This window comes from Anabrus simplex, chromosome 1, assembly GCF_040414725.1.
Source record: "Anabrus simplex isolate iqAnaSimp1 chromosome 1, ASM4041472v1, whole genome shotgun sequence".
Lineage (NCBI taxonomy): Eukaryota > Metazoa > Arthropoda > Insecta > Orthoptera > Tettigoniidae > Anabrus > Anabrus simplex.
In genome coordinates, this window is record NC_090265.1 from 1,260,771,241 (window position 1) to 1,260,784,777 (window position 13,537).

Genomic DNA, 13,537 nt, shown 5'->3' on the forward strand with positions numbered 1-13,537 from the left:
GGGAAAAGAAATCAACCACCACCTGGATTCAAGAAGTCAAGAAAGACCTGGAAAGGAACAACATACGAGAAGAAAATTATTGGAAAGAAAGATTTTTAGGAAGAAAGTTTTACAAATGGAAGGATTCCAAGGGAGGAAGGAAAAGAAAGCAGGCACAAAGTGGACTGAAGACAGGAAAAAGAAGCACAGTGAAACAATGAAAGAATACTGGAAGAAAAGGAAAGAACAACTAAGGAGGAAGAGTTGAAATTGTAATGTGGTCCTTAGAAGGCCGGAACGCAAGAAGCAGAAATAATTGTTATGAGAATTAGTATGTTGAAACCTTCAGCTGTGGATCTCACCCCACTCTTCCTAAGGTGATCATTGCAAATCATATTATATATTTAAAACATAATTATAAAGTATCTCCAACAAAATTATCAACTATATATTAATTTTTTCACTGTAGATTATTAACAAGAATTCTGTTTGTGGAAAAGAATGGTATTATGTAATTTTGAATATAATACACTCACCTGAATCAGGATATGGACATCGCTCACAATAATTTCCCCAGGCTGCTCCCATTGAACAACAACACTGTTTAGCTGTTATAGGTACCATGCGTGGCAAAGAGCACTGTCCTGTAAAAAAAGTTTCAATTAGGACAAATTCATTAATTGGGCTGTTACTGAGCTAGATGATTAAGTCTTGTACTGACCTCTATGGAAACTGTCATAGCATAGTTCTTCTCTGACATCAATGCATCTCATATCCTTGGCACTGAGAACATAGCCCTCAGGACACTCGCATATCACACCACCATCAGTGTTTACACAGGCACCTTCCTCACAAATTCCTTCATTCTCTATACATTCGTCAATATCTAGAATTTAAGAAATGTTGAACAAATGCATTACTATATAAAGTAGCTATTTACCTACCAAGATTACAACAATTATATCCACTGATACAGGTCAAAATGTACCAATCAGCATCAAGTATGAACGACTAAATTTTTTAAAATTATGGTTTGGTAGGAATTATATATTATTCAACTTCATTTTTGAGAAAATTAGGTGTGGAAACTAGGATATGAGCAACAAATTACTGCCAGCACAACTGTAGAGTGTGCTAATCACTCACTGTGGGCTATTTTAATTCAATATTTCATTTTCATGACCACATATACATCAAATTTCATGTTCTGATGTATCTGCAGTTGTGAAACCTAAATATTCAGTTCAAGAAGAATAGTTTGGTTTCAGGAAAGTAAAATCAACAATGGAGTTATTTTCATAATGTGACATGATATGGAAAATCATTGGGAATATGGGAAGAATGTACAGTGGCAAATCTTGATAAACAAGTTCAGAATTTTGTCTTGCAGTAGTTCTTTAACATACTTGAAAATGAGGCAGAGCTGTTGCATTTAAATACCCTCAAATGCAATTCACTTCAACCAGGATCGAAACCACTACCTTGGAAACAGAAGAGCAGTAACTAACCAACTGTATCATTGAGATATACATATTTGAAATGACACAGGAACTTTCATATAACTCATAAGCAGCAAAATGAAATTACCATAAGCTGTCTGAATTTGATACTGCAGGTATCTGCCCTTAATGAACTAGTGGCTGCACAGTTTTGGTCGGGTAACTATCAGTTTGCATTTGGGAGATAGTGGGTTCGAACCCCGCTGTCAGCAGACCTGAAGATGGCTTTCCTTAGTTTCCCATTTTGACACCAGGTAAATGCCAGGGCTATACTTTAATTAAGGCCATGGGTGGTGGTGGTGGTGGTGGTGGTGGTGATGACATTTGTTGATTTAGAAATAGGTGTCTGATGGTATAATGAGACCAGAAATTTAGAAATGTCTGGTGCTTAAATATATTTGGAAGGAAACATTAAAAATGATAGAAGCAATGCACTTTTACTTTCTGCTCCTTTTCCCATTTGACTAAGGTCAACACTTCATGTTGATTTGGCCTAGTTTTATGGCTGGATGCCCTTCCTAATGCCAATGCTATGTGGAAGGATGTATTCACTATTGCATGTTTCTGTGGTGGTTGGTTGCCTGGTGTGTTGTGTGTATGGAGAAGAAGAGATCTGTATTAAGACTAATACAAACACCCAGTCTCTGAGCCTGAGGAATTAACCATTCACAGTTAAAATCCTTGGCCCAGCTGGGAATTGAATATGGGGCCCTCAGAACCAAAGCTCAGTACACTGATCATTCAGCCAAGGAGCCAAAAAGTAGAAGGAATGTACAAATATATTAAATACTGCAGTAGTGTTAAGACCTAAATGGGCAAAACTGAATGATTTGAAAGTCAAAACTAACGGGCGAGTTGGCCGTGTGGTTGGGGGTGCGCAGCTATGAGCATGCATCCGGGAAATAGTGGGTTCAAATCGTACTGTCGGCAGCTCTGAAGTTGGTTTTCCATTGTTTCCCATTTTCAAACCAGGCAAATGCTGGAGCTGTACCTTAGTTAAGGCCATGGCCACTTCCTTCCCAATCCTAGCCCTTTCGTATCCCATTGTCGCCATAAGACCTATCTGTGTTGGTGCGACGTAAAGCCATTAGCAAAAACAAAAACAAAACAAAAAGTAAAAACTAGACTAGACAGAGAAGTTTACTGCTATCTTTATTGTGACAGATGATATGAGAGCAGCAAAAGCAGCATAAGGAGGTGCACTGCTATTTGTTGAGGATATATCTGAGGGAAGACAGAAGTCCAAGGAAAGTTTGGTGCAGTAAATAAGATGACGGAAAATAAATTAATGATATATGGAAATGGAACTAAGCTATATTATTTATTTATTTATTTATTTATTTATTTATTTATTTATTTATTTAGCATATGATTTTTAGTTCCAGGAGTGTCCAAGGATATATTCGGCTCACCTGGTAAAGGTCTTTCTATTTGACATACAGTATATGGGCGACTTGCATGTCTGGATCTGAGATGGTGATGATGATGATGATGATGATGATGATGATGATGAGGAGGAGGAGGAGGAGGAGGAAGTAGGGAGAGGGTAAAATTCAGTGTTGGCACATAGGCTATTCCTGTTGAATAACATCAAGGCGTCTGCTCAAGGCTTAACATCCCCATCCGAGGGTTGAATCATCAGCAGTGTCAAGTGCCCTCACTCCATATGAACACTGCAGCGAGGTTTGGAATTGAACCCCAACTTTTGACACATAACCTGGTGATTAGAAATTGTATATCACCTTCTTTCCTACCCTGCCAGCCAACATTCTGATGGTGAAAATGTTCTCTATCAATGGGACTTGAACCAGCTAACCACAGTGTCAGACCATATAGACTTGATGCCCTAATGATCAGGGTCAGGACTTTACTTTGTGTCAGAGATGTGCTGTGCTGTACTGTAGAGCATTATGGTATGGGAAACCTAAAAAAACTGATTTGCTGGAAAAGGATTTATTTTTTCTTTCAGATTTTAAAACGAATGAAACATGGGAAAAAGATTAAGGCTATGCTTTCTAGGTTAACGGAAAAGGTGACAGTGACAGTGTGAATGCTCCTTCTATTGAATTTCAAATAGAGTACATACCAGTAATGTTGACAAGAATTAAATTTAGAATTTCTCCAAAGAAAGGTAAAAATATTAAAGGCACTGATATATTTGATCACAGCAGTAACCATATTTGAGAAGTAAATATCAGATGCTCTTACCTTCACAAGTATTTCTATCAGGTCCTAATTCATATCCTGGTGGACAACTGCAAACAAATGACCCCATTACATTCTGACATTTTCCAGGAGGTGGACAAGTTCCTGGGATCTAAAACAAATTGTAATAACATTGATAATTTTCAGTTATCTCTCTTCCTGTTTGCTTATAAAATGAAGAAAATTAAATATAAATGTTGCACAGAGCTGCTTTCACAGGTTTTAGGGAGAGGGAACGAGTTAGGTTTCATTCTCATATATTAAGGTGGGAGTGGTAATGCCTATGGCTCATTCCATGTTAAGAAATCAGTATTGCTCTTATGGACCTACAACGAGTGAACATACCCCCTCTGAGACACCTATAATTCCTCGTGATTAAGGGATATTATACTTTATTTTGTAATGTATTATGAAAGGCAGATAAAAAGGATGAGGCATTTTTGCCCGTGAGATATTAAAATAACTATATAACATTTTATTTTTCATAAATACATTCATAGGGAGGAGGAAACAATGGCGGGAATAGCCATCGCTTCGTTGCCTTGTTTCATTTGCCTGCTATGTTAATCTGGTACAAGCATCTGTGAACCGCGGGCAGCTCACTTCTGTAGTGAAGTTACGTACAATGTTTCTTTATTGCATGTATGTTTTTAGGCTGTAAATCAGTGCGTACTTGTCTTGTGTTAAGTGATAGTTATAGATAACCCTATGTGTGTGATTTCTTTCTTTAACATTAATACTGTGATCTTTTGTAGAGTTATCTACAATATTCATTTGTTGTGTCCGTTTTCTGGCCTTTATTCAGTGTGTATTTGTCTTGTGTTGAGTGAGTGTTATGTGATTAATTAGCCTACTTATGTGATTTCTTTCTTTTAACATTAATAGGGATCATTAATAGTTGAGAACGTCCATAAAAATAAGCAGGGAGAGATACTTAGGAAGAAACAATAGCAAACTGTGCTTAATGTACTTAATTACTTTTCTCAAAAGAATCCAGATAAAAGTCTCAGCTGGGTGGTTAAAGAAACTGCTGAAGCAACAAGCATTTCTGAGAGGACTGTTTATAAAGTGCGATCAGCAGCCACTACTTCTCCGATTAAAACAAGAGAACATAAAGCACCACGGAAAGACAGCAGGTCAGTCAAGTTCAATGATTTTCTTCGCAGTGGTGTAAGGCGTAAGGTACACAAGTTTTTCCTTAAAAACCAACCTCCAACCTTGCAGCAAGTCTTTCAGTCTGTGAATAATGATAAAGACCTTCCCGAGTTCAATGATGATGATGATGATGATGATGATAATAATGATAATAATAATAATGATAATAATAATAATCGCTTTACGTCCCATTAACTACTTTTACGGATTTCGGAGAGGCCGAGGTGCCAGAATTTAGTCCTGCAGGAGTTCTTTTATGTGCCAGTAAATCTACTGACACGAGGCTGACATATTTGAGCACCTTCAAATACCACCGGACTGAGCCAGGATCTAACCTGCCAAGTTGGGGTCAGAAGGCCAGCGCCTTAACAGTCTGAGCCACTCAGCCCATCTGGGGAAATTTATTAAATGCAATTAAATGCATCTTTCACCCTTTGAGCATATCAAAAATTATTTTTGTCTATTTTTGCTGCTGATTTACCTTACACTTCAATGCTGAGGTTTTTTATCTGCCGTAGTTTACCTCTGATTCTCTACAAACCAAAAATAGCCCCTGTAAACTCCCCGTCCCCTTTAGTTCATAGAAATAATTTGCAGCTTAGTTTATTCTGCTTGTTATCTTGAAGTTAAATATTGAATTTCACAGATTTATGTGCCGCCGTTTCCCCGTGATTGTGTTACGCAGAACCGTTCGATATGGCAACCCTGTTGTCATAAGAGCAATACAGTTTTCTTAACGTGGAATGAACCATAGGAATCAGTGTCACCACCACTCCAGCTATGGATTTAATTATGTATTTTCTCCAGGATGTACATAATTAAACTGCCTTCACTATTGTTTTCCTCCTTTTCATTTCAACAAAAATATATATGACCTAATTGGAGCACTTCTTTTGTAATTTATTAAGCATGTTAAACAAAAATTTTTGACAATTTATTATGAGGGGAACAATTTAACAAAATATTGAATATCTATCGGAGTAATGATAGACTCTGTTTTAATATTATGTGGCTACTGGGGTCAATGTAAATGTTACTTAAATGTAAGTAACTGTTACTTTAAGAAGGTAAATATTGTATAATAACTGTACCACAATAGATTTGCATAACATTTTCACTCTTTGCTATTAAGAACAAAATTGTATTGCTCACAGTTAAGATCCTTTGGCTCGTCTGTAAAAAACAGACTCTTCGGACAGAAATATTTGATATAGCCTATTCTTGAATATCATGCTTATTCCTAATAATTGCTGCATCTCTAACAGTGCCATCTTGAATATCTGGCCCTTTTAACACAGAGAGAAGATATGCAACAGAAACTGCAGAATGAGTTGTAGACCTTGATTTCATATGGCTGTTCCTAGCCTGAGGCAGCCCTTGTAAGAGACCCTCAAACAAGGGTGGGCTGCATCTGTCATATATAGGAATTACTTTTTTTGGTAGTGGAGGATAAAATTGTGTGTGGTATGTGAGTTTGCTGAATGTTGGGGACGAGCGAGGGAGAATAACCATTTAAGGTTAAAATCTCAGACACGGCCAGGTATTGAACCCGGGGCTCTCTGAACCAAAGAACACTACACTGACCATTCAGTCAAAGAGCAAGATCTAATATTTACCAGGGGCAGTAAAGGTCATGACAATTCAATTACAGAAACTTTGCTTGCTAATGCTATTCACTCTCGTAGTGGCATTTAGTGAACGTCTGGGACAGCAGGACATGAGGTGAGTTAGTAGAAGACAGTTCACTAGGATGGGTAGGTAATAATGATTAGAGACATGCATATTCTTGCACTGTCCTCATTGAATAATACAGTGACATTTAATGCTGAGAGTGGAAGAGTTTAGCTGAAGGCTACAATACTGGCAAGAAGCAACAATGGCAGTGCAGCAGTTACCATGTGCATTTGGCTTACAGTGAGCAAAACAATACCTCCACTGAAATGTTGAGGTTCGCGATAAGGAAACTTCTTAGAAGAAGCTGGAAGCTGATTAACAATGGAGAATGATCTGGAAATGGAAACTGGCCTATATAAAGAGCAGAGCCGGCAAACATCAGTCAGTCTGCAGTTAGTCACGAGTTAATTACGAGATGGTCGCGAGTCAGGGACAAATCGTTCAGGAGTGCTTCAGTAGTGAGTAAGACAGTCTTGAGTAGGGACCGGACTTTTTGAAAATACATATGCGCATAGACAATTGAGGACCAAAAATGGAAAAGGGTGAAAGTGCCAAAATCTGAAAAATGTGGGTTTTTTTTTGTAATAAGGGGATGTATTAGCCATGCCGCATATGGTGGTAACTTGTGGATGTGCCTGAGGTCATTAGTTTAGTTGGTAGGAAGTTCAGCAGGTAGAGCCACAGTCCAATGTGCCCAGCTCAGTCTGGTGGGGAAGGGTGAATGTGCCAGCGTCTCGCGCTGCAATTCTTCCGTGCTGTCCATTGTGTCAGTGTGCTATCACTCGTGTATTTTCTATTTCTGAGCCACTTAATTAAATAAATGAAATTTATAGAAGCTAAATGTTGTTATGTAATTATATAAAATATATTGGATGTAGTATACTTGCACTTCAAAGGCTGTACGTAATCATTAATTTCTGGTCTCCTTTGATAGAGAAGGGTGAAAGTGTCATTGTGCTTGGGAACTCTATTATTGGCGTTTTCTTGAAAACATGTTTCTGGCACTTTCACCCTTTTCCATCTCTGGTCCTTATGGAGTTGATTGCATTTTCTGAACATAAAGGCATATTTCAGCATATACATTTGAATTGAAGTATGATTTAAAACTTCCCGAACAAAATTTGTTTTGCCTGCGTGTTGGACATGCCTTGTAAGCAACTTTCTGAGTAACAGATTATGAGATAACAGTATTTTATGCAAGTACGCTGCCTGGCTATTTCAAGAAGGGGATGGGGTGGGACATTCCTTTCACCATGTTGGCAGCCAATAGCCTGGGGTTAGTTTGGTGAGGAGTTTCTTCAGTTAATGTGTTACTTTATTCTTAGTTCTTTATCCTTGCAATCATTTAAGAAAAGGCTAGGTAAACAACAGATAGGGAATCTGGCAGCTGAGCAACTGCCCTAAATGCAGATCAGTAGTGATTGATCAATTGATTGATTGATCGATTCATTGATTGATTGATATGCATATCCTTTACTCAAAGTGCCTAAAGAGAAGAGCAGCAGAAAGTATTTATGAAGTCAGTAGGTGTCAGGTAATAGTGATTATTCAACTAATGGCACTGTTGTCTATTTTCAAGTATGCACAAGGAAAGTGAAAAATGAAAAGAAATTTCAACTTGAACAACCTGCAAAAATGACTGCACATATGCTCTCACAGTGAGAGAAGAACAACCCACTACAACTACTTCTTATGCATGTAAAACCAAAGCATCCACTTAATAAATTTTCAGCCGATCTTTGTAAGGCTTTAGTATTCAGCAATATTCTGTGGAATAAATTAAACAATCCAGTTCTACTATCATTCCTGAAGAAATATTGTGTAAACCAAAATATCCCAGATGAGTCAACTCTTAAAAAAAAAATCTTCCTCCTCTCTATGAATCTACCATGGACTCGATCCTCGATCCATTCTGACATGGGAGAACACTGTATCTGGATATCAGTGGAGGAAGCAACTGATAAATGTGGCCAGTACATAATGAATTTCATAGATGATAAGCTACATCCAGACAAACCCAGCAAATTTCATCTTCTTGAATGTAAACTGCTGGAGAAAACTAACAATAGTGCACCTCTTTAGTAGGGAATTCAGAGATTCAGTAGATGATTGTCAGGAGTTGGAAACCGAAACAGAAGATAGAGAGGGAGAGACACAGAGGGAAACAAGAAGCTTCTCATTCACAAATGAAGATATTTTCAGAGAAATCCAACTGCTTCAGCAAGGAAAAGCAGCAGGAAGTGATCAAATTACTGGGGAGGTGTTAAAGACAATGGGGTGGTACATAGTGCCTTATTTAAAATTTCTCTTTGACTATGTCATAAATAATAGAGTAATGAATGGAAGGGATCTATAATAATACCAATTTATAAAGGAAAGGGTGATAAAAGGAAACCAGAGAACTACAGACCAATCAACCTGACCAGTACAGTTTGTAAAATACTGGAGAGTTTAATATCAAAGTACATCAGAGGGATGTGTGATGATAAAAATTAGTTCATGAGGAGCCAGTATGGATTTAGAAAGGAATTTTCTTGTGAGGCACAACTGGTGGGATTTCAGCAGGACATATCAGATCAATTGGATTCAGGAGGCCAGTTAGATTGCATAGCCATAGATCTTTCCAAAGCCTTTGATATAGTGGAACATGGAATATTATTAAAGAAATTGGAGGGAATAGGATTGGACGTTAGGGTTACACGTTGGATAAAAACATTTCTAAATTCAAGGATTCAGAAAGTCAAAGTAGGAAATAATGTATCACAGGAAGAGAAAGTTTGGAAGGGAATTGCACAGGGTAGTATAATCGGTCCATTACTTTTCTTAATATACGTAAATGATTTAGGGAATAATATAACATCAAAAATAAGATTGTATGCAGATGACATAATTGTTTATAGGGAAATAAATACCATTGAGGATTGTTCAGAATTACAAAGGGACCTTGAGAGTATCCAACAATGGGTTGAAGAGAATAATATGAGGGTTAATGGAGGCAAATCAACTGTTACAACATTTACAAACTGAATTTGAATATACTTTGGATGAAGTAGTTATTCCAAAAGATGGCAAGTGCAAATACTTAGTTGTGAGATTTGAAAGTAATTTGCACTGGAAGGATCATGTGGATGACATTGTTGGGAAAGCATACAGATCGTTACATGTCATAATGAGGCTACTTAAAGGATGCAACAAAGAATTAGAAGAGAAAAGTTACTTATGGTTTGCCCATTATTGGAATATGCAAACAGTGTTTGGGATCCTCACCAAGAATACCTAATAAAAGAAATAGATAGTGAGCAGTGGAAAGCAGCAAGATTTGTAACAGGGGATTTCAGGAGAAACAGTAGTGTATCAGAAATGTTAAAGGAACTTGGGTGGGAAACTTTAAGTAAGAGAAGGGAGAAAACTAGACTTATAGGATTATATAGAGCCTATACAGGAGAAGCAGCATGGGGAGATATCCGTGAGAGGCTTCAGTTGGAAAATAATTATATCGGCAGGACTGACCACAAATATAAAATTAGAAGGAATTTTAGCAGAAGCAATTGGGGTAAATTTTCATTCATTGGGATGGGTGTGAAGGAGTGGAACAATTTACCAGGGTAGTGTTTGATCCTTTTCCAAAATCTGTACAGATATTCAAGAAGAGAATAAACAGCAACAGAGAAAATAAATGAAATGTTAGAGGGCATTCGACCAGTGCAGGTTAATGTAAATAAAAAATGTGTGTGAATAAATTAATTCCATCCCCTGGTCTAAGGACTTTGGACAGCCAAAGTAGGGGACTGCCTGTAGGGGTGAAGTACAGTGGGGACTTCGAGGGTCCTGGGACCGCTACGGTAGCTGTGAAGGCCCTTCAGGAACTCTGAAAAGTGGTGGCAAAAGGGGCTCTGGTTAAGAAGCAGCAGGTTGTTATGCTACTTAGATTCCAGAATGGGTAAAAAAAAAAAAATGCAGTATAAATTTTAATCTTATACAAGTTGTATAGTATCATTTGAAGTAATTCCACTTACTGTATATTAGTTGACTATATTTGTAAGTAGTACAGGAGATATTATAAGTAGAATTTTTTAAACAATATAAATTTGTTAAGGATGAGCTGTGTGTTTAATAGAAAAAATTGTTAGCGTAAATTGTATAATATTGTATTATAGGAAAATTTTCTTCTTTTGTTAATTTAATATTTAGGGCATGACAATAATGTATTTTAGTGTACCACTTGCTACCAAGGTAGACACCTCATTTGCAAATAAAGAGATTTTGATTTGATTTTGACAACAGCAAGATATGTAAATGATCCTCTGCAACTTCTGTGGCCAACTGAAATTGAAAATAATTGTTGCAAGGTGTTTGTAATGGTCACAGATGCAGCTGCTTATATGTCAAAGGTAGCAAAACCCCTACAAGTATTTTACCTACTTAGCACATACATTGCAGTGTACTGCGGAAGAAATTTTCAGCTGTTTACGATTTAATTGCAAGTGGAAAAAGGTGTTTCTCAAATCAGCAGCCTGTGTCCATTTCTACAGAGATTGCCTGACTGAAGCTGTTCTGCAACTGGAACCTGTCATAACTAGGTGGGGAACATGGTTATCTGCAGTTTCATTTTATCAGGAGAATTTCAATCAAGTAAAAGATGTTGTTACAAAACTTGAAGAAGATAGTGCATGTATTTGTGAAGCCAAAGTGGTATTTGAAAGTGATTCTATTGAGATGTGAATGTCATTACAGAATATGAATCTCAGGTTAAATCCATATTGACAGTTGAACTTCTTACAAATTTGTACAAAACTATTTTAATCCTCCTAGTCAATACTATATATTTTATGTCCAATTAAGACAAAACTTCACACATAAATAGACATGTTTTGACCCGGCATTGGGTCATCCTCAGTAAGACATGTAAAATGAATTAAAAACATAGGAAACACAAAATGAAATGTTAGTTAAAAAGTTTTTAAAAAACATGATGAAAGTTAAAAAACTGTGAAATGTTTATCGTTAAAACAGTCTTCAGCTGGAGGTCTTTCTGTTTCAATGTTTTGTTGTCCTCTGGTGTGGTTCAACTGGTATCTGTATACTGTTGGCTTAGTTATTGTGTTCCGACACGGGCTGATATACATAAGAATTATTGAAGTTGAACCGTCTGATTTTTAGTCTGTAAAATGGATAATACAAATTGGATTACGGTTGAAAAATGGTGACTAACAGGAACAATATTTAGATTAAGTTATGTAGAACAAAATGTAACGTAACGTAATGTAACTTAACCCAGGACTGTTGTTCCTGTTAGTCACCATTTTTCAACCTTAATTCGATTTGTATTATTCATTTCACAGACTAAAAATCAGACGGTTCAACTTCAATAATGCCCATGTCGGAACATAACAACTAAGACAACAGTATACAGATACCAGTTGAACCACACCAAAGGACAACAGTTATGAAGACAATGAAAGATTAGAGTGGCAGATCTTCCATGCAAGCTGCATCTTATAATTAGCAAGCCATTGTCATTCTTATGGAATTAGTGTTCCTATTAAGTTCATCTTCACGTCTGATCGTAACAACAATGCCAGTAGATTACCAGTCTGTTTTATGCTGTAATGGAGACTTATAATTTCAACGGCAGAATGATGTGCAATTTAGTGACATATAATGTGAGATAATGAAATGTCGTATGGCTTTTAGTGCCGGGATATCCCAGGACGGGTTCGGCTCGCCAGGTGCAGGTCTTTCTATTCAACGCCCGTAGGCGACCTGCGCGCCATGATGAGGATGAAATGATGATGAATACAACACATACACCCAGACCCCGTGCCGTAGGAATTAACCAATTAAGGTTAAAATCCCCGACCCGGCCGGGAATCGAACCTAGAACCCTCTGAACCGAAGGCCAGTACACTGACCGTTCAGCCAACGAGTCGGACATTATGTGAGATGCTGGTGCACGATTGTGAAAAGCTGCTAATTTATGTGTGAATTTTGGTGAACTTTCAGTTGATTTGATATTGGTGGCCGTGAATTATGACCATTTTGAATTATTCTACAAATCTGCCTTTGGACAACAATGAACAATGCTATAAGCGAACGCAGTGAATTGGAATACAAACAGAAGTAAAATCTATGCACCTAATCCGAGGAAATATTCGGTGTTATGTGCACAAGTGATTTATTTAATATGAAATTTGAGGAGAATAGTTACTCATGAGTGAAACATGTATCACATTGTGTGGCATAGTAAATGTGAACCGTGAATAACTTGTAGAATACTAGTGTACTAGAAATAAGTATTAGATATAAATCCTTTAAATATTGTAAAATTCATTGTAATACTTCAGGTATATCTTCCAAGGCAAGTATTTGTTGTATTAACTGGTCATAGATATGTATGCATATTGTAAAAATTGGGTCCTAAAAATAATTTTCAGTTTCAGGTGAAATGCTATGGGACCCTCACCAGGATTACCTGATTCAAGAACTGGAAAAAATCCAAAGAAAAGCAGCTCGATTTGTTCTGGGTGATTTCCGACAAAAGAGTAGTGTTACAAAAATGTTGCAAAGTTTGAGTTGGGAAGAATTGAGAGAAAGAAGAAAAGCTGCTCGACTAAGTGGTATGTAATACCAATATAAATGGTCCGTTATTGGACATTATAAATTTTCCAGCTAACTCATTCCTGGTTGCCAGCGTTTCGCCCTCGTGTGCTAGGCTGGGCTCATCAGTTGGTACCTAGCCCCTATGGGAATCAACATCTATATCATAAGTGGTATGTTTCGAGCTGTCAGCGGAGAGATGGCATGGAATGACATTAGTAGACGAATAAGTTTGAGTGGTGTTTATAAAAGTAGGAAAGATCACAATATGAAGATAAAGTTGGAATTCAAGAGGACAAACTGGGGCAAATATTCATTTATAGGAAGGGGAGTTAGGGATTGGAATAACTTACCAAGGGAGACGTTCAATAAATTTCCAATTTCTTTGAAATCATTTAGGAAAGGCTAGGAAAGCAACAGATAGGGAA

At 37.2% G+C, this 13,537-nt stretch overlaps 1 protein-coding gene across 1 annotated transcript in view; it reads right to left on the reverse strand.

Moving 5' to 3' along the window:
- LOC136858261 (fibrillin-2) overlaps positions 1-13,537 on the reverse strand; it is a 529,944-nt gene that overhangs the window by 69,711 nt on the left and 446,696 nt on the right. The window contains exons 38-40 of the mRNA XM_067137663.2: positions 3,687-3,795; positions 701-865; positions 516-623 (exon numbers count right to left, since the gene is read on the reverse strand). Of these exons, the coding sequence (XP_066993764.2) occupies positions 516-623; positions 701-865; positions 3,687-3,795 (382 nt within the window). The remainder of the gene's footprint in view (positions 1-515; positions 624-700; positions 866-3,686; positions 3,796-13,537) is intronic.